The sequence below is a fragment of the Carassius auratus genome, chromosome 8, assembly GCF_003368295.1.
Source record: "Carassius auratus strain Wakin chromosome 8, ASM336829v1, whole genome shotgun sequence".
Lineage (NCBI taxonomy): Eukaryota > Metazoa > Chordata > Actinopteri > Cypriniformes > Cyprinidae > Carassius > Carassius auratus.
Genome location: NC_039250.1, coordinates 22,991,865 through 23,014,000, shown reverse-complemented (window position 1 = coordinate 23,014,000; position 22,136 = coordinate 22,991,865). Strand labels below are relative to the sequence as shown.

Here is a 22,136-nt window from a genome sequence, read left to right as displayed (position 1 = left end):
TCAGTTAACTCTGTTTTTATCTTCAATTTGAACACTACAAATGTGACAGATGAGTAAGTCTCAAAGTGCAGCAGATTGATGCATGTAACAGAAGTATTTGTGTTTATTAAACAGGGCTCAGACGCACCTGCACTAGTCTGAAGAGCTCGTCCTGGAGCAGCTGTCTGACGCCGTCACTCTGAGGGGCTTCAGCGCCGGGAATCATGGGTAATGACGGTGCGTCTGTCTGCTGAACGCCGGCTGAAGCTGCGAGCTCAGGTCTGAGAGGAAAGCAGTCATAAGGGTCAATTTCAACACTTCTTTCCTAATTTCTACACTCAAATTGGTCTGCACTTTTAAGCTTTTATTTTGAAGGAAACTCTAGTGTGATGATCTTCACCTGTCCAGCGGCGCACAGGAGACGTGTTTTTCCTCCGATCTGAAATGAGATCAGACAGACACAACACAACACAACACACACAGATGAGCGTCTAGCTTGTGACTAAAGCTGCACAAGCTTTCCAATGAAACACAGTCTCTTAATGTGTAAGTGAAGAGCAGGGAGCAGGTGTAAAGGGTTAAAGCCGACATGCACAGACTCACAGTGATTGTGATGAATGTTCATCTGTGACTGGACGCTGTAGATCAGCGAGGGTTAATGTCTGTGGACACATCAGGAGAGCTTGTTTACATCCGGATCTGATGCATTATCATGATATGGCTATTGGCAACTAAATAAATACATATATTAATAATATTGCATATTTATAATAAAATAAATTAGTGTTGACAAGTAATTATATATTTTAACACATAAGTTAGCACTCCTACATAATGACAAATAATCATTACTGACAAAGAAATTATTATTATTTTTATATATAAGTATTATTAAATAACGAATAACCCACTGATAACTGTATTATTACAGTGCATTATTAAATGAATGAATATTATTGATGAATAAATGTTACTGATAAATATTGATTTGAGTATAAATGTTTAGAATATGAACTACTACTACTAATAAAAACAAAGATTAATTATATATTTTAATAAAGAAATATCATGGACGAATAAGTATGACAAATAATTACAAATAAGCATTGCTGATAAAACAGGATTTACTTTTATTATTATTAATAATAATAGTAATAAATAAATATATAAGTAATGACTATAAGTGATCATTAGTTAGTCTCTGTATGGGGCAGCACACGGTCACCTGATCTCTGGGAGCTCTGCTCTGATTGGACAATGATGCCTCGGTGACATCAGCGGCGCTGCTCTCATCTGTAAACAAAACCACTATCAACAAAAAGACGGTTTGAATTAATATGACTAATAATCAGTATATGATAATGTGTCAGGCGGAGGTCACAGGAGTCTGACCGTCTGTAGCTGCAGACGTCTGTGTGATGTCTCCGATCATCATCTCTGTGTCCTCGTGTTCAGAGAGCGGATCCACCACATCCTCGGCTTCACGCGCACTGAGAACAAACAATCATCACACGGGACTGTTAAAACCGCTTTTCTGTCTAGTTCCCTTCAATTAAGCTTTGACTTGATTCTCTGAACACATTTAACTCAATCCAAGTTTTTTTTTTAAAAACCCTGAGAGTTCCGCTCCTTGATTCTGATTGGCTGAGCCGCATTCGAAGCTGTTCTATATCATGCTACAAAGTAACAAACACCTTTGTTTAGTTCTGTCTGTTGCTCGGCAACCACTTTGTAACAACACAAACTGTTTCTGAGGAGCTACATTGTTTGGTGGAAGAATACTGTTTTTATTCATATCATTACCCTTTATTTCCTCTGTTTTATTTAGTGAAACCTTAATATGTTTATTTATAAAATCAAAACAAGCCCTTCTTGGGGTTTATTGCTTTAGTAACACACTTCTGGTGTAGAAACAAGTTGGTATTTATTATGGTAGAATTAGAATTTTTGTTTAAATACAAACACTAATAAAAATTACATAGGCACATAAAACTAATTTAAAAGAAAAATGAAAACTGAAAGTATAAAAAATTAAAATCTATTTTAAAATATTAGCAACAGTTATAATAGTTTTCAAATAAATCTAAAATAACACTGATGTTGATATGAGACAGAAAACGCAAATATACAGACAAAAAAAATTATCAATTTGCTTATTTCAGTATGTAAGATCAGAATAATGTTTAATTTTATCATTAAAAATGTTTTTTTTAAATAAAAAACATTTTCTATAGAGAGGGAGGGAGATAGATTTCACAATTTGCAAATTTCACAAATAACAAAAAAACGACAATTAAAATGTTGAATTAAATGTGAAATTTGAGAGAGAAAAACTTCATTAAAAAATAAGCACTGATTTTTTATTTTTTTATAGTGCATATTGAAAATATTAAGAATCAATAATAAGGAGATGCGTTCAAACTGGTTATGATTGCCAATGTCCTTCTGATTAACACACTGTTTTGTAGCTCACATGTGTTTTAGATCTGTTACTTTGGGCTCTTTTTTTCTTTTCTTTTTTTGTGAAAGCATCATAAGTGTTTATCAGTCGTGTTTTCAGCAGATGTGTGCTGTGGACTCACTCTTGGACGTCCAGCTCTGGGAGTGTGATGGGCGTCCCTGCTGACCCCGGGTAACCCGTGTCCACACTGCTCTCTCTGATTGGCTGAGCGACAGGCTCCTCCCTCTGATGGAGCACAGGAGAGTTCACAGTCTGTTTCACATGTGTGCTGAAGTCACTGTGGTGGTGTGATCCGGGGGTTTCTGACAGCTCAAGCCCTACGAACTAAAATACTGACTGTAAGTCAACAACTTAATTAGTACTAAATCTGAACAGTGATAAAAGAAATGAAGCCTAGCAATATTTAAATTCTAAATAAATAAAAGGACAAACGCACATAAGCTGACTAAAATGAAAACTGTAAAAATGTAACGTTAATTTAAAATATTCTTGAAATATAACATTATATAAGTAAGGCTAAAATGACACTGGTGCTGATGTGAGGCCACAAAGACAGTCAATAAACAAAAATGGGGGAAAATAATAATATATTAAATAAATCAATTTTATTTAAAATGACACACACACACACACACACACACACATACCTATATATATATATATATACACACACACACACACACACACACACACACACACATATATATATAAAATACTGACAAATATAAAATATAAATTACACAAAAATATAAATTAATTTTTTATATGTATTTATATTATAATTAATAATTATTATTGATTTATCTTTATTTATTTTGCCTTGGTATTTCTATCAAAATTGTTTGAATCATGCCGTTCCATCATGATCCACTAATAAATGCAGTTTTGCTCCTTCACAAAAAATAATGTTAGATCAGGATCAGAACACAACAAAACAAAAACCTTGCAACCAGACTCACCTGTCTTACACTTCTACCATTTTTGAACAGTTTTAGCTTTTGAATGACTTTGTACTTACACCTCTGATCCATTCACATTTAAACAGACACGGCATCTATTCCGAATTGGTGCGAATATGGAATAACAGTTTTATTAAAATCATCTCCGAATGCATCCTTACCTTAGAATGGGAGTGATTAGAGTTTTCTCCCAGCAGGGCGGCGCTGTACCTCCACTTTAGCAGCTCAAGCGCTATCAGCACTGCAGGGGTCGAAGCTTTGACCCTGATGACCACCGAATCACCAGAGCCCTCTGAGGTCTTTCTGATTGGCTGAGAGAGCAGAACCCGTCTTTCGGCCCAACGCATCATCCACTCCAGCAGCCGGGCTAGCTGAGGAAACCTGGCCTCCAGAGAGGAGTCCAGCTCCATCTGAACATCTAGATCATCCTGAGAGAGGATCTTAAAGACTGTCGACTCCACGTCTGTGCCAATCGGATTTACTTTTACATCTTTGGACATTAAGGAAGCCTGTCGACGAAGTGCAAAAAGACCTTGATGTTTCCCAGTATGGAGTCCAGGAAGAGCACAAGGGGACGTAGAACGAGCGTCGAACTGAATGGACGACGGAGGTCTGGGAGCATCCGGGAGAGTTTGGAAGCAGTGACCGGCATGGAAGAGAGGCAACTGCACACTTCGTTTCCGATCCTTCTGACGGCGTTTGAGAGTGGTCAGCATGTCAAAGGTCACCGAGTGCAGCTCTCTCGTACGGAGCTGTTGTGAGAAAGCACTTAGTAAAGGCAGCTCGGACTCCTCAGCGTCCAGTCTGTCTTTTCCTAGCATGTAGCTGAGGAACAAATCTAGGAAGAGCGTGTACTCCTCATCCTCCAGCTCAAACTCCCAGGTTCCCACTGTGGGTACAGTCGAGTCTGGTGCTTTGGGTTCCACTGTGCAGGATCTATTATCTCCTTTTCTTTCTTGAGTTGATTTCTCATGTGCATCCTGAAATTTAGCAGTCTTAGAACTACAAACACAAGAAAGAGTTTACTGTAGGTTGACCATATTCACGCATTAATTTGCTCAAGCCAATTAAAACAAGTTCGAAATGGCCTACTACTCAAACTATTCCCAGTATACAAACTTTGCATACTGGGAATGGAATATGAGTTTGATATGCTCTGTATAAAATCCTTGCACTGAAAAAAAAATTCTACCTGGTTAAATAAAGTTTACTCAATAACTCCAAATGAAAACAAAAATATTACAATAGTACATGTGCAGAAATATATTATGTTTATTATATGATGTTAGTTATACAGATAGTAATCCTTGTTTTTAACTTGGTTACCAACTCCCAAAGAATACTAAGAACAATTAAAAAAGAAACTACTAACATGTTAGTTAGATAGTAACATGTTTAAATAAAGGATACTAAGTCCAAAAAAACTACTAAAATGTTAGTTAGTTAGTAACCTTTATTGTAATCTAGTTAAATGTAAACAACTAACTAACAAAGAATTGTAAAATATAACAGTGGTATACATCCAATAAACTACTAACAAGTTAGTTAGTAACCTTTATATTAACCTGGTTAAATAATGGTTACTTACTTACTCTTCAACAAAAACATTCTAATAGTACATATGCAGAACACTACTAACATGTTAGTTATTAATTTAATTATTTATTTAGGTAGTAACCTTTATTTAGTCATGGTTAAATAAAGGTTACTAGCTCCCAAACTAAGAATACTAAAATACTACAACTGAAATGTCTAAAAAAAACAACTAACAAGATAGTTAGTTAGTTAGTTAGTTAGTTGGTAACCTTTAAATTAATCTAGTTAAATAAATGTTACTACCTATCAAAGAACTGTAAAATCTAACAATAGTACACATCCAAAAAACTACTTAAAAGTTAGTTCGTAACCTTTATTTTAACCTGGTTAAATAATGGTTGTTTATGAATTCTCAAACAAAACTAAAACATTATAATTGTACATGTGCAGAACACTACTAACATGTTAGTTATTTATTTAATTACTTATTTACTTAGTAACCTTTTTTTAATCCTGGTTAAATAAAGATTACTAACTCCCAAACTAAGAATACTGAAATATTAAAATGTTACATGTCTAAAAAACAACTAGCATATTAGTTAGTTAGTTAGTAACCTTTATTTTAACCTAGGAAAATAAAGGTTACTAACTTACTACCAAAGAATTGTAAAATATAACAATGGTACACATCCAAAAAACTACTAACAAGATAGTTAGTAACCTTTATTTTAACCTGGTTAAATGTTACTGATTAACTACCACAAAAACAATTATAATAACAATGGTACAAAAAAATCTCCAAACAATTTAGTTAGCAGCCTTTGTTTTTAACCTGGTTAAATAAAGGTTACTAACTAACTACCAAACAATACAAAAATATTACAATTGCACGTCTAAAAAAATAACTAGCATGTAAGTTAGTTAGTTAGTTAGTTAGTTAGCTAGTTAGTTGGTCAGTGAGTTAGTTGGTCAGTCAGTTAGTTGGTAACCTTTATTTTAACCTACTTAAATGTTACTAACTAACTACCAAAGAATTGTAAAATATAACAATGGTACACATCCAAAAAACTACTAAAAAGTTAGTTCGTAACCTTTATTTTAACCTGGTTAAATAATGGATAATTACTAACTCTCTAACAAAAACTAAAACATTGCAATGGTACATGTGTTTTTAACCTGGTTAAATAAATGTTACTAACTAACTCCCAAAAAGTACAAATTTCTCTTTGAAACAATTTTCGCTCAGAAACTGTCATAAATAATTGCAAAGAAATTGCAATTCTTGTAAAATAAACTTCAATAAACTTCGTCTAGCATAAAAAAATAAATCTTTACAGTGTGGATGACAAACTACATTTGCAGTATACAACACATGCATACTGTTTCACAAAATATTTATACAAAAAAATATACAGTATGCAGTACATTAGCAAAGTTACCTGTGTGCAGATTTGGTCTGCAGCTCTGGGGAAAGAGGCTCAGACAGCGTCTCGGCCGTGTCTCCTTCACTGTACACTAGGGGGCGCCCACAGTCCGTCAGCGTGCTGTCACTCAAACTAGTCCCGAGAGAGAGGTGCTTCAGTATGGAGGCAGCACCTCCTCTGTCCTCCTCCTCTTCTCTCTCCCACAGGTACGGTTCCGGTGCACCCAGGTACTTTGCCAGACGCCGAAGCTCCCGGCGTCGCTTCCTCAGCTGATCCTGGATCAGAATCATCATGGTATCGCCACCCTCATCTTCCCTAATGCTTCCTGGTGGCAAATCTGTGAACACGAGCACATCTGGTTAGGGGCTGAAGACTGACCAGATGCTCTGCTTTCCGAACAAAGGAAAGAGCCATCGTTCTGGGTGAATTATTCCTTAAAGCAGCTCTGGTAACCTGGTGTCAAGGTGTCTGGCACTATCACGGGTCTCAGTCTCTGCACCAGCGACGTGTACTTATCCCGCAGCGGCACGCGAACAGACTCCGTCTCGTCAGGAAACACTTTCGCTAGAGTTTCTGCCGTCTAAACACAGGAAATGAAACAAAAACTTAGAAATAGCTGAACCGGTGAGGTGCTACAAAGATGTACTGTAATGCTACACTGATGGACGATTATTTAGATTAGACTGATATTTATACAATTGTTTTTTGGACCGTCATAATGCCTTATTATTGTTTACAAGTTAATTAGTTGGTCAACTTTAATTAACCAGGTTAAAATAAAGATTACTTGCTAACTCCTAAAAATATGTAAAAAAAAATTCTAGTAATATCTTTGTTAGTTAGTTAGGTAGTTACCTTTGTTTTTAATCTGATCATGATGACATGATAATGGTAACATGATACATAGTAAGCTTATTTTTTTACCTGATTAACCAGGTTAGTTAATTAGTTACCTGAAATTACAAGGTAAAAAAAGAATTGTAAGATGTAACAGTAATAAGAAAAAATCTACTAACATGTTAGTTAGTTAGTTAGTAACCTTTATTTTTTTTACCTGATTAACCAGGTTAGTTAATTAGTAAACTTAAATTACAAGGTAAAAAAAAAAAAAACATTACTTGCAAATAATTGTAAGATGTTACAATAGTAATTAGCAAAAAACTACTAACATGTTAGTTAGTTGTTAGTTAGTTAGTAACCTTTATTTTTTACCTGATTAACCAGGTTAGTTAATTAGTAAACTTAAATTACAAGGTAAAAAAATAAACATTACTCGCAAAAATTTTTAAGATGTTAAAACAGAAATTAGCAAAGAACTACTAACATGTTAGTTGTTAGTTAGTTAGTTAGTTAGTTAGTTAGTTAGTTAGTTATTTAGTTTGTTAGTAACCTTCATTTTTGCCAGGTTAAATAAAGATTACTCAAGAACTCTAAGACGTTACAATGATACTTGGCCAAAATACTTGTTAGTTAATTAGTAACCTTTATTTTAACCTTGTTAAATGAAGATGACCAACAAATTACCAAACAATACTAAAACAGTAAAATCGTACATTAGTTAGTTTGTTTGTTGGTTGTTTATTTTAATTTACCAAGTTAAAAATAAAGATGAGTAACAAACTCACATAGAATGCTAAGACTTCACAATAGCACTCATCCAAAACACTACTAACATGTATGTCAGTTTGCTAGTTAGTTAGTTTGTCAGTTAGTAACCTTTATTTTTAACATGGTTAAATAAAGGACCACAACTAACTCCCACAGAACACAAAGACATGACAACAGTACATGTCCAACAACTACTAACATGTTATAGTTAGTTAGTTGGTAACTTTTATTTAACCTGGTGAAATAAAGGTTAAAAACAACTCCGAAAGAATTCTAAAACATTACAACAGTATGTTAGTTAACTTTTTTTTTTTTAAGTTTAAAGAAGTCGGTACAGTACAAACTATAAGTATGCTAAATGAGTGTAAGTTTAGTAGTTAGTGATGCAGTGTTTCTCAAAGGATTTTGTGAGATTATGGCAGCAGATAACGTCACATATTAATGCCAATGAGTTTATCATGTTGCACTGAGGTTTATAAGAAACCTTAAAACCCTCACTCATCATTGTGTGTTGTATGCTCGGGTAGGATGATCTGCTTTGTCCATCCATGGTTAAAGCAATGCCATGTTTTGCTTTATAAATCTATCCTGGGTTTACTTACTCTCATATATGCATTTTTACAGTTGACTTCAAAAGTTTACATCCCCCTTTTTAGATTCTGCTAAATTTTCATTATTTTACCAAAATAAGAGGGATCATACGAAATGCATGTTATTGTTTATTTAATTATTACTAACCTGAATAAGATATTTCAAGTTTACATATAGTAAATAGTTAGTTGACATAATAGTTGAATTTATAAAAAATGACCACGTTCAAAAGATTCTTAATACTGTGTTGTTAGCAGAATAATCCACAGCTGTGTTTTTAGTTTTTGTCTTTTTTTTTTTGTGATAGTTGTTAATGAGTCCCTTGTTTGTCCTGAACAGTTAAACTGTCTGCTGTTCTCCAGAAAAATCCTTCAGCTCCCACTAATTCTTTGGTTTTCCTGCATTTTTTGTGTACTTGATCCCTTTCAAACAATGACTGTATGATTTTTAGATACATTTTTTCACAATGAGTACAACTGAGGGCATCATATACTCTCTCCGATGCTCCAGATAGAAAAACCATGCATCAAGAGCAAGGGGGTGATAAATATATTGCTAAATATAGTGCTAATATCAGGCTCGTGTGTGTGAGATGTGTGAGCTGATGACAGGAGACGGTGGATATTTGTAGAGGTCAATGTGGATATTGTGGCGTAAGTAAATTAATGTGTGAGAAACACTGTGATATATATTACCACACGACTGGGCGGCAGTTCAGACACAAGGCTGAGCACTAAGTCCTGCAGGGCTTCCTCTGCGTTCAGGAAATGGCAGAACGGCAGGAGGCGGCGCGCCCAGCACAGAGCCTCAACACACAGATCTGACACACTGACCTGAGAGACAAAAAATGGATTGACACACCTGGCATCTCAGAGATACTCATACAATCATTCTTTAAACGCACCGCAGTGTCTTTCTCCTGTTGCCTTGCAGCCTGGTACTTTCTACAGGAAACGCTGAGCTGGTCCCTCACATGGAGCATCCAGCAAAGTGCACACAACTCACGGAAACATACTGAACGAAGTCAGAAAATCATATAAATACACTGAGCTTCACATAGACACCATTAACTAAAAGTTCTGACAGCTAAATAGAGTCAGCATACTTATGATTTGCGTAGTGACCCTATCCATGTCTTTGCTGGGCCCTGATTGGAAGAACCCACGATGGGTGGAAAATTTCTTCAGTCCATCAGGAACCAATTCGGCTTTGGGTTCAGACGCTTTCTTCCAGATCTACCAACAGAAAATATCAGATGTGATTCTTAAAACGATATCCAATTTACTACTAACTAGTACTATATCCAAATAAAAATACTAAGACATTCCAATGGTACTTTTCCAAAACAAAGATAAAAAAAAAAGAAGTAAAAAATTTAGTTAGTTAGTTAGCTGGTGAGTTGTTTATTTAATTAGTAACCTTTATATTCAACCAGGTTGTTTACTAACGTGTACTAACTCCAAAACAATACTAAGACATTATAAAAGTCCAAGTAACTGCTAACATGATAGTTAGTAACCGTTATTTTAGCCTGAATAAATAAATGTTATATTAACTGTTTGGACTCTTTCTTCTGGATTTACCAACAGAGAGCATCAGTAAGATTCTTAGAACAACAAACAAACTAGTACTAACAAGTACCAAATTCAAACAGTACTTACTAACTCACAAATAACTCTTAGACATTACAATAGCACTTGTTAAAAAAACAAATACTATGTTGATTTGATAGCTGATTGGTTGGTTAGTTAGTTAGTTAGTAAATAACCTTTATATTTAACCTGGTTAGATAAAGGTTACTACCACCCAAAGTAAAAACTCAAACATTTAACCTGGTTAGATAAACATTATAATGGTAAATGACAAAGTAACTTCTAACAAAACTAGTTAGTAAGTTACCTTTACATTTAACCTGGTTAGATAAACATTATAATGGTAAATAACCAAGTAACTGCTAATATAGCTAGTTAGTAAGTAACCTTTACTTTTAACATGGTTAGATAAACATTATAACATTAAATGATCAGATAACTGCTAACAAAGCTAGTTAGTAAGTTACTTTTACATTTAACATGGTTAGATAAACATTATATTGGTAAATGACCAAGTAACTGCTAACAAAACTAGTTAGTAAGTAACCTTTACATTTAACATGGTTAGATAAACATTATAATGGTAAATTACTAAGTAACTGCTAACAAAACTAGTTAGTAAGTAACCTTTACATTTAACATGGTTAGATAAACATTATAATTGTAAATAACTAAGTAACTGCTAACAAAGCTAGTTAGTAAGTAACCTTTACATTTAACATGGTTAGATAAACATTATAATTGTAAATGACAAAGTAACTGCTAACAAAACTAGTTAGTAAGTTACTTTTACATTTAACCTGGTTAGATAAACATTATAATTGTAAATGACAAAGTAACTGCTAACAAAACTAGTTAGTAAGTAACATTTACATTTAACATGGTTAGATAAACATTATAATTGTAAATGACCAAGTAACTGCTAACAAAACTAGTTAGTAAGTTACTTTTACATTTAACCTGGTTAGATAAACATTATAATTGTAAATGACAAAGTAACTGCTAACAAAACTAGTTAGTAAGTTACTTTTACATTTAACCTGGTTAGATAAACAATATAATTGTAAATGACTAAGTAACTGCTAACAAAACTAGTTAGAAAGTTACTTTTACATTTAACCTGGTTAGATAAACATTATAATTGTAAATGACAAAGTAACTGCTAACAAAACTAGTTAGTAAGTTACATTTACATTTAACCTGGTTAGATAAACAATTTAACGTTAAATGTCTAAGTAACTGCTGGGTAATTAAGGAAGTAATTGTGAATTGGACACATGGGAAACACATTATGTAACAGCATATTTCCAATTAACTGTTAATATGATGGTTAGTTTGTTAGACACCTTGTGCTGTAGGTGTCTGCAGCGCTGCAGGCTGCTGATGTACCACTGCGCCGCGGGCCGAGAGCTGTGTGCCGCTCTGAAGAGCATCAGAACCTTCTGAACCAACCCAGAAACCTGGCAGCGAGACTCCCTCTCCAGAACCAGAGCTGCATCTCTCACAGAGTCCTGAGGACATGGACACACAGCTGAAGATGAGATCCATGCGACAGAGACAGATGTGACGGTCTATGTTTCAATCTAAGCCTGTCACAATAACAGCTTTTTGTTGTGCGATATACTGCCCCAGAAATATTCACGAAAAGCACTATTATTGTCATTTTAAAGACCATTTTATACCACTGAATATAGAATCAATGTAACATCATAATAATGCAAGGCCTACACACTTCCAAATGTCAACAAACTTTTAATTTTTAAAGAATATTTAGATCACGCAAATTACGTTTTGAAATATCAGACACCTTTAAAAACGTGAATAAAAAGCAAATTAACATTTTCTAACAAAGTGCAAAGTAACAAGAAACTGCAAAAGAAACAAGCGCAAGTGGAATGTGAAAACATGGTGACTTTAATTTTGAAGTAAATATAAAAGTCGATATATTGGTTATTGTGAAAGGTCTATTCCATCACCCTCTTTTATGCTGATTTTGAAGTATCGCGTCATTAACGAGTGATGGAAATGCCACATTTTTAATTCTTAAATTTGCAAAAAGTTTTTAACGCTCGCTTGAGGTGGTTTTCGACTTTTGTGATAAAGGGTTCATGCTTGTGTGTGCTCCACCTGTGTGTTCGGTGAAGGCTGTGGACAGTACAGCGGAGGAGCAGGAAGGTAGAACGCAGGAGGAACCAGAGCAGGAAGTGACATCGCTCTCTCTTTGGCTGCGTCCAGAAGTCGTGTTAGAGGATGAGAGATGACGTCCACCTCCGCCATGACAGACGCCTTCAGGATCTCCTGCACAGAGTCCTGAACCAGATCCATGTCCTCAACACACACTGCGCCTAAAGGAGCAACAAACCAACAGCATATCAGCTGTAGACGGATTAGATTCCATTTACAGTCTCATTTTACTATTATTCACATACTATTAATTCATATTTTGAAATAGCTTTTATTTTTACATCTTCAGTATTTTTATTTTATTTTATGTGCTTTGTCATTTTAATTAGTTTATAAATATATATATATATATATATATATATATATATATATATATATATATATATATATATATATATATATATACACACACACATACATGCAAAGCTGAATTGTATCTTATATTTATTTTGATTAAATATTTTTGTAACAATTTAATTTAATTTATATACTTATTTTAGATAACAGTAACAACCTATAATATAATTATTATATTTTATTACATTTTATATATTATATAAAATTATATTATATCAAACTAAATTATATTATATTATATTATATTATATCAAGTTAAATTAAATTAAATTAAATTAAATTAAGTGTGAGAGATTTCAAAAATTATTTTCAGGAAGCGTTTTTTACAGACATTTCAGCTAAGGATACAATCTAACACCACCAAACAAGGAAGATTATAAAACTATAATGTGATAATTAATAACCGTACTCAAGTTTTGTTAATAAACTGTGCAACATTAATTAAATCAAAACTGTTTTAATTTTGTTGCACGGTTAATTAAAAGGTCTAGATCTCATGATTTACCCTGATTATAAATACTGCATTTTCACCTGTGTTAGCATGTGCTTCAGAGCCAGTCATTCGGTCCAGTAACATCTCCAGCTGATCCTGGAATATCACGGCAGGCTTCAGCTCGGTGGGAAGGTGCAGCTCTCTCCAGCGCAGGCTGGAGGACCGGGAAAAGCCAGAAACATGAAACAATCACTGCAGCATGTGAATGGAGAGTGACCCAGACCCTCATGCTGACTACAGACCTGCTGATGTGGAAGTGTCCCGTGCAGTAGTTGCTGTAGGCCAAGCCGAGAGCGGCTGCCATCTTCCAGTCTCCCAGCCGCAGGGCCATCCACGAGGCCTCGGGCATCAATCCTCCCAGCAGGAGCAGCTCCAGAGCGTAATCCACCGTCCACAGAGCCGAGAGCTGCTCGGAGCGCACCGCCTGCGATACAGCAGTCTGACACAACTCCACCACACGTCCACTAGCATCTGTGAGAGACAAAACAAGTCATTACATCAGCTAATCAACCATACACTGCCTTATTAGACATATGAGACTCAAGCTGTGTTCAGAAAGCTATACTAGCATCATCATTGTGACCCTGCACAAGTCTCTGGGGTGTATTTGTAGCAATAGCCAGCAAGAGAGTCAAAATAATACATTTCTCTTTACTGCCAAAAATCATTGGGATATTACGTAAAGATCATGTTCATGAAGATATTTAGTAATTCTCCTACTGTAAATATATAAAAACTTCATGTTTGATTAGTAATATGCATTGCTAAGATCTTCATCTGAACAACTTTAAAGATGATTTTCTCAATATTTAGATTTTTTTGTCTCCCTCAGATTCCAGATTTTCAAATAGTTGTATCTCAGACAAATACTGTCTTCTCCTCACAAACCACACATCACTGGAGAGATCATTTATTCAGCTTTCAGAGGATGCACTGCATTATGGGATACAGTGTTTCATGCGGTGTGCTCGGACTCTATTCTCTACTCTCCATGCATTCAGAAATGTTCGGACCGTGCACATTCATGTTGTTGGTGGTGGACTCACCGTGTGGTAAGTGAAGAGGCGGCAGCACGTCGACGTTGTGTGGCGGGAGGATGAAGAGCGGACGGTTGGTGAAGTACGCCGCCATAAACCTGCCCAGAGACTGAACCACAGCACAGGCCGCTTCACGCCCCACCAGACCCTCATCTACAGAGAGAAAGATGACCTTACTGACCTCAGCACAAACACATCTACAAATACACCGCTGCTCAAAGTGTGGGATCACGCTTAATAAAGAGTAGATTTATTCAGCAAGGATGCATTCAATAAATCAAGAGGTATAATGTCACAAACATTTAGATTTCAATAAATGCTGTTCTTATGAACTTTCTATTCATCTTTCTATTCACCCCTGAGCACAAAAATCAGTCGAAATTGAGATTTATGCATGATCTGAAAGCTGAATAAATCATCTTTGCAGTGATGTATGGTTTGTTATGATAGAACAATATTTACAAATCTGGAATCTGAGGATGCAAAAAAACCTAAATATTGTTTTAAAGTTGCTCAAATGAAGTTCTTAGCGATGCATATTACTAATCAAAAATGAAGTTTTGATATATTCACGGTAGGAAATGTACAAAAATATCTTCATGGAACATGATCTTTACTTAATATCCTCATGATTTTTGGCATGAAAGAAAAATCTGTAATTTTGACTCTGGTTTTATTTAATTTTGAGATTAAGACATGTTCTAATCTGTTTCTACATTGTTCAAATCGTTGACATCACCAGATGTTTTCCCGGGAAAATTTGGACTAGGGCTAGGCTTTCGACTAGGACTAAAACAGTCCAGTTGACTAAAATATAACCAAAGACTATGACTAAAACTAAATCAAATTTAGCTGTAGCAATGAATAGTTTTCAGATGCAGCATTAGAGTCAATCTGACTGATACTGGTCCGTTCTGAAATGCTGTTAAGTGACTTCCTACCAGGCTCTCCTTGCGTTTCCTCTTCCTGTCGTCCTGTCGGTGTGTGTAACTGACGAGCCAGACGGTCACACAGACCCTGAGCCTCTCGCAGTCGATACTGGAAGAGCAGCGTGTAGAGAAGAGCCAGACCGCAGCGAGTCTCCAGGAAACACGTCATCGGACCCACTGTGAGACGGGACGGATGAAGTGAGTGACACCTGTCAATCAACCGGAGCGTTTGACTGAAAACAGACTGACCTCTCTGTCTCTCTGCCCTCAGCTGAGTCCTCCAAACCTGAACGCTCTCTGTATATTCTCCTAAAATAAAGTGCTGCTCACCTGAGGATGGACACAACAGCAGCAACACATCATCAAAGTATCATGGGAATAAAAGAAGCTTGTGTTTTGGTTGCTCTGGCTCACCGCTGAAACTCCGCAGTGTGTGTTTCTCCTCGAGACGGTCTCCGGCGGACTGTAAAGCTCGCTGGATTGAGGAATGATAACTGACATCTTCTCCAGCTCATTTTTTACGCCTCTGCGGTGATGTAGTTCCTCCAGGAACCCCAAAGCCCTTTTGTACACCTCACGCCAGATCACCACCAACCTGAGAAAGAAAAACAACACGCAAAAGACGTCAGGCCGTGCAGAAAGTGCCTTCTCGCATTTAAAATAAATGTACAAAAAAATCTAAATAAATAAATACTAATAAAAACATATTTTAAATAAATACATAATTAAATTAAAATAAATAAATATTAATTATTGAATTAATTTAAAAAATGGAAATGAATAATAAAACTTTCATAGTATTTTTAATGTAATTAAAATAATAGATAAATGTGAATAAATAAAATAATAACAGAATAAATTATACATTTAAATTAACTAAATATGAATTATTTAATTAATAAAAAAACTGGAAATTAATAAAACATTCATTGTTTTAATGTAATTAAAATAATAAATAAATGGGAATAAATAAAATAATAACAGAATGATACATTTAAATTAATCAATTAATTGAAATAAATAAATAACTTATTTACAATTAATACATTTATTTAATAAAAAACTGGAAATTAATTAAAACTTTAATTATGTTTTTAATGTTATAAAAAAAGGGAATAAATAAAATAACAGAATAAATGATACATTTAAATTAATCAATTAATTGAAAAAAATCATTAAAATAATTATTAACTGAAAACAACTTAATGGAAATAAATACAATATTAGATACAAATTAATTAATGGAAACAGATCAAATATTTAAAATTAATTTACTAAAGAATTAATTCAAATCAGATCAAATAAACAATACAAAAAAGAAGAATAACATAAAATAACACATAATTAACTAATAATTTAGTGAGTGGTGCCAACCTTGAGCAGAAACAGTGATGACTTTAAGAAAGCACTACTTACTACTCAAATAAACCAAAAAGTACCTATGAGAAGGTGCTGTTTGTGTTCCTGTCTCGGCATCAGCATCGTCTTGCAACAGTGGGACAGAAAACATGTCCGAGGAATATGTCAGCTGGCCTTCCTTCCCATGATGCACTGCTCTCGGCGGGAGGCTGTAGGTCTGATCCACACACCGAGACGCTCGCTGGAGGACGACGAGCGCTGCGCTGAAGTTCTGAGAGGACAGTGTTAAATCGGAGGAGGAAAGCGGGAGAAACATGTCCACGAAGCATCTAGTGAGCTCTACAGCGATGCCCAGACAGCTTCGTCCTGCGGTGCGCTCGGCGTCCCACGGGAGAAACGACAGCAGCGTCCCGAGGGTGTGAAGGGCGAGAGTGACCCACGTGCCCCTGCTCTTCCTGAGCTGGAGGAGTCTCACGAGACGAGCCACACAGAGGACGGTGAACCTGAGGAGACGCTCTCTCTGCTGGACCGAGCCGCCCAGAGAAACGCCCAGAGCCCAGGCTCTCGTGAGGCTCCGGTGAACCCGGTCCAGATCGCCCTGAAGACCCGAGGACGACGGAGCGTGAAGAGTGTCAAACATAGACGCAAACTCCAGCTGGCCTCCGTCTTCAGTGCGTGAACAGATGTACAGACCTTCATCAGAATCACGGTCTTCATCATCCTAAAGAGACACCATTTGCTTTACAAAAAGACCATATTGTACATATCAATCACCTTTATTTATACAGCGCTTTAAACAAAATACATTGCGTCAAAGCACTGAACAACATTCATTAGGAAAACAGTGTGTCAATAATGCAAAATGATAGTTAAAGGCAGTTCATCATTGAATTCAGTTATGTATTGTAATGTAACATATATTGTTATTCTCTATTCTAATTCCACTTTTAGACTTGCACTCTATTCCTTTATAAACTGCTTATTTTCTCAACAAAAAAAAAAACATTTTTTTGCATTATATCTATTTGTTTTTTATTTTATTTTATTATACAGTTAACAAAAGCAAAAAAGGCCTTTAACACTCTTTTTATTTATTATATAACTTAAAAATATATATACAAAGTAGTTCTTCAAAAAATATAAAAGCAAAACATTAAAATTAGATATAAACTTTGTATAATTAATATAATTATAAAGTAAAATAAAATAAAAATGTAAATAAAAAATTATTTATTTATGCTATTGTGTTATTGCAAAAACAGCGTGTATTTGTAAAAAATAAAACAATTATATGCGTTAAAAAGTACAGAAATGCTATTTTGTCTGTCATTGAAGGAATTATATATTTAGATTATAGAAAATAATAAAAGATTATTAAAAAGTATTTAAATATAAAAATATTTTTAAAAAAAACTTTTTAATGTTTACTAAATGTGTAAATATTTGTTTTTTAATAATATTTTAAATATATTTTTAAACTAATTAAAAAATGTTTATTAACAAATAAAATTTAAAACAATTAAATTGTTATTTATAAACAGAAAAAAAAATCTAAAAATTGAATACAGATGTTGATAAAAAGAAGACAAAGATTAGGAAAAGAAAAACAAATGCAACATAAAAAAAGAGAGTAATATTGAAAAATAAATTGTATTTCATTTATGTTAAATTAATTATAAACTTTGCCTAATCCAATTATAAAAATTAAAATTAATACAATAAAAAATAAGTACTATATTATTAAAAATAGCCTGGCATGTTGTCTTTTGAACCGTAATGTGCCATGTACACAGTTTTAGCAGTGAGTGTGGCTGACCTGAGCTCTCTCAGTGAACTGTGTGAGGTCTGCTGTCTCCTGCAGATACACAGGAAGAGAAGACAGCGCCGTTTCTTTCTCTTGAAGAGGCTGAAGACTTCCTGTGAACGTCAGAGAGGACATGGACTCCAGCCAGGACCTGAACTGAGGCTGAAACAGAAGAAGAAACTCGTCAACCATCATTACAGCAGTAAACACAACTCAAAGAGCAACTAGAAGCTGGCCATTTTTCAGATCTTATCGAATCATTTGAATTTAAGGTTTTCCTACGATTTAATTTTTTCAGAAATCAAGGAATCACAAAATGCCGGAGACTTTAAAGATGATTTTCTCAATATTTAGATTTTTTTGCTCTCTCAGATTCCAGATTTTCAAACATTGCTCTATCATAACAAACCATACACGCAGATTTGAATTTTTTAGCCACAACGCCCCGCCCTGACATCCCTCTGCTGACCTGAGCCGAGCCCAGGACCCTCTGTGTGTGCTCCAGCCCCTGCGCAGCGTCCAGCAGGGCGGCGCTCATCACCGCCGCAGCAGACGGACGCTCGCTCATCCGCAGCACAGTCACCATGTAGCCGTCAGACACGATGAGGAGCGGCTGGCGAGGATGCCACGTGACGGAGAAGCGCTGTCTCATCAGGTCTCGGAGCGACACGCTGGAGCTGGACACGTCCTGCGTCTGCAACGCCTCTGGAGCTCTACGGATCAAACCCAGGAGCACACTCGGAAATCTTTCTTCATGACAGCATGCATCTGATATAAAGCATGCATTCATATTTTTATAAGGTTGCATTACAAATGAGAGGGGAGAAGACCTATCTCTATTCTTGTACTTTACATTGAACAATGACCAAGAAAAAAGAAGAGATGTAAAAATATTAAATAAAAATTTATTTAATAAAAAGGTCATTATTTGTGCAAGCAATATTTATATATATATAAAATCTTAAATTAAATCTAAAATGATTTATATATATATATATATATATATAACCATTTTAGTTTTAATTTAACATTATTTTAAACAAAATAAAATGTTTAAAATATTTATTAAATGTGTTCATATTTGCAAGAAAAACGTGTTGACATTTACATTCATAAGCAAAAAATAATATTTATTAATATTAATTGTTATTTATAAAAAGTTAAAAAGATGTCATAAAACCTGAAAGATTTGTCGAAAGAATAAATTTACATACGTAAAAACATTGATTAAAACAAGTATTTATCAAATATAAAAAAAAGATTATTATTTGTAGAAGAAACGTTTAACATATAAAAACTACTTTAAATTAAAAAAAAATAACAATTTTAAGAAATTTTATTAAAAAGTTTTCTGAAAATATATGTAAATAATTTTATTAAATGTGAATATCTGTATAATAAAATGTATAAGTAATAAAAGTATTTAAAAAAGCATTAAAAAAAATGAAATCAATACATAAAATGTATAAATAAATACAAAATGTTATTTAGAAACAGTTAAAAAGATATCAGGCATCCTAAAAAAATAATACTTAAAAACAAAGAATTTAAAGGAAAAGAAACACAACAACATAAATTTATAACAAATGTGTCGGACTGCATTTCTTCCATTAATGTTTCTAAAACTTCAAGACAAAAAACAACACCATCTCTTCCCTCAGTGACTCTGGACAGGTCAGTTAATATGGAATCACCTGAAGGTGACCAGCGGGTGAAGAGGCAGGAAGTGGGCGGCACCGAACTCAACGCTGCATCCTGTCGTGGAGAGCGAGACGAGTCCCCCGAGACGAGCCAGCATCAGCAGAGAGCCTCTCTTCAGCACACAGGCCAGATAAAGTCCTTCAGGAGTCCAGCTCACAGACGCGACCCAGTACGACCTGCAGGAGCCACAACAGACTCGCATCTGACCTCCTGAACACAAGCTGACCACCTCTACTCTACACAACGGAGGATACTATTCTCAGTATTCAAACACTTTATGAGCACAGAGGAGAGATGAACGCAGAAGTCTCTAACTATACAGTTCATGATTTGTACAAATATATATGTCAAATAATAACACAATTTGAAAAAAGAAAAATATAAAAATAAAAACAAATTAGGCTATTAATAAAAATTAACACTATATTGTTGATACTAAATTAAATCTGTCCCTCGGATCATTTTCAAAACATTCTAAAACTTGATCGAACAGATTCAAGATTTTTTTTTTTTTTTACTTTTGTCAAAATTTGCACCGGGAATACACACACACACACACACACAAAATAAAGTGACAAAAGTGTCCCACGTGGGTCATTATGAATTTATGAGAAAGCGTTTTTTTCCATTACATTTGGGTTTTTTAATATACAAAATCTGGGACAATCTAGTAAAGATGAAGGGCTGAGATTAACGGGATATCCCCAATGCAGAAAAAATTCTCACACACACACACACACACACACACACGCACACGCTCTTATAGAACACACTATAATATGGAATGTTTTTTTTATTTTTACTGTTGACTTAATAGAGTTAGATTTTAGTGATGTGACCAATGAGTTTATATTATAAAAATATATATCTATTTAATTCATATTTATGAAATTGAATGAACATACATTTTTAATTTGTTAATCAGTTAAATTTTTTTTTTTTTTAATAAAATATGGATTTTGTAATATCTACCTGAATCCATACCCATCCAAACTGAAGCCTTAATATAATCTCATTTCTCATGTTTCGCTCAGTTAAAAATCTCCACAGCGTCCTACAGGTCCCTCTAGTGGCTAGAACCATAAAATACACATTTATGTCATTAGTTTCCCGCCAGATGGCGTCAGAGACACCCAGTGACTGAATGTTGGATGAAACAGGACTGAAATTGTCTTTATTTGTTTTTGTTGGGGGGCACTTTTGTTATAGGTTCAGGAGGACAGATGAAGGTTAAATCTGTTATCAGGGTATCTAATCACCCACCTCATATATTTTGCTGGTATACTGAGCGTCTTAACACCACATCCTCCCAACAGACTGAACACGGTCACAAAGTTCTGAGTGCTGATGAAGAGCACCTGCGTCGCCTGCCAGGAGCACACACACACACACACACACACACACACACACACAGGAGCTTGTCATCACTGCACAAGTCTAACCCCTGGTTCACTAGAGATCAGTGCAGTGCTGAGTTCACCTGCGGGTCTTTCTGGTTGAGGACGAGGGCGAGGAGTCGACCGTCCGGAGAGAAGGCCGGGATCAGAGCGCCTCTGGACTTCACCGGTTTACACGGAGGCTGGAGCTGGTCGAGCGGGAACGACTGAGAGACGCAGCCGACACTGAAACCTGCCGAACTGAGGAACAAACACAGAGAGCCATGCATGTGTCGCTCGAATGCACCGCTAGCTGATTCGGTTACGCGTCTGATTATTCTATGTGATAGAAAATCTAAACTTACATGTTTTCTGCCAATGGATATATCATATCACCTTCAACTTTATTTTTGTGTTTTAATTTAATATCTTTTTATAATTATATTACGCGAAACTTAAAATGCATAAATGTAATATTTTAATCGATTGGTGTATAAGATGTTATTGTAAAAGATCATTTAATTTTTGCTTTGTAAATGTTGCTAATTTATTAATTGTTCATTTATGCATGTGCATCAAATTGATTATTTCCCGTATATAAATGAATACTATATTCATAAGATCAATGTACACATTTCTGCGTTAATTAATTTTTTTCTCTTAAATTGATTAAAATACATTGTTGTTTAGATGGAGCCTTTCCGTCTTTCCCCATCTTCCTGCACTCTATATTTGTTATTTTATAC

General features: G+C 34.9%; 1 protein-coding gene across 1 annotated transcript in view; it reads right to left on the bottom strand.

Annotated features, from left to right (window-relative positions):
* Positions 1–22,136, bottom strand: part of LOC113107693 (ciliogenesis and planar polarity effector 1-like) — a 42,935-nt gene that overhangs the window by 18,594 nt on the left and 2,205 nt on the right. The window contains 27 exon segments of the mRNA XM_026270366.1: positions 128–260; positions 380–418; positions 583–641; positions 1,205–1,287; positions 1,372–1,469; positions 2,562–2,665; positions 3,561–4,401; positions 6,375–6,696; positions 6,813–6,939; positions 9,254–9,391; positions 9,463–9,572; positions 9,664–9,793; positions 11,497–11,661; positions 12,278–12,495; positions 13,223–13,338; positions 13,427–13,655; positions 14,231–14,374; positions 15,163–15,327; positions 15,400–15,480; positions 15,565–15,630; positions 15,633–15,745; positions 16,590–17,230; positions 18,326–18,475; positions 18,783–19,026; positions 20,008–20,190; positions 21,278–21,381; positions 21,495–21,651. Of these exon segments, the coding sequence (XP_026126151.1) occupies positions 128–260; positions 380–418; positions 583–641; positions 1,205–1,287; positions 1,372–1,469; positions 2,562–2,665; positions 3,561–4,401; positions 6,375–6,696; positions 6,813–6,939; positions 9,254–9,391; positions 9,463–9,572; positions 9,664–9,793; positions 11,497–11,661; positions 12,278–12,495; positions 13,223–13,338; positions 13,427–13,655; positions 14,231–14,374; positions 15,163–15,327; positions 15,400–15,480; positions 15,565–15,630; positions 15,633–15,745; positions 16,590–17,230; positions 18,326–18,475; positions 18,783–19,026; positions 20,008–20,190; positions 21,278–21,381; positions 21,495–21,651 (4,960 nt within the window).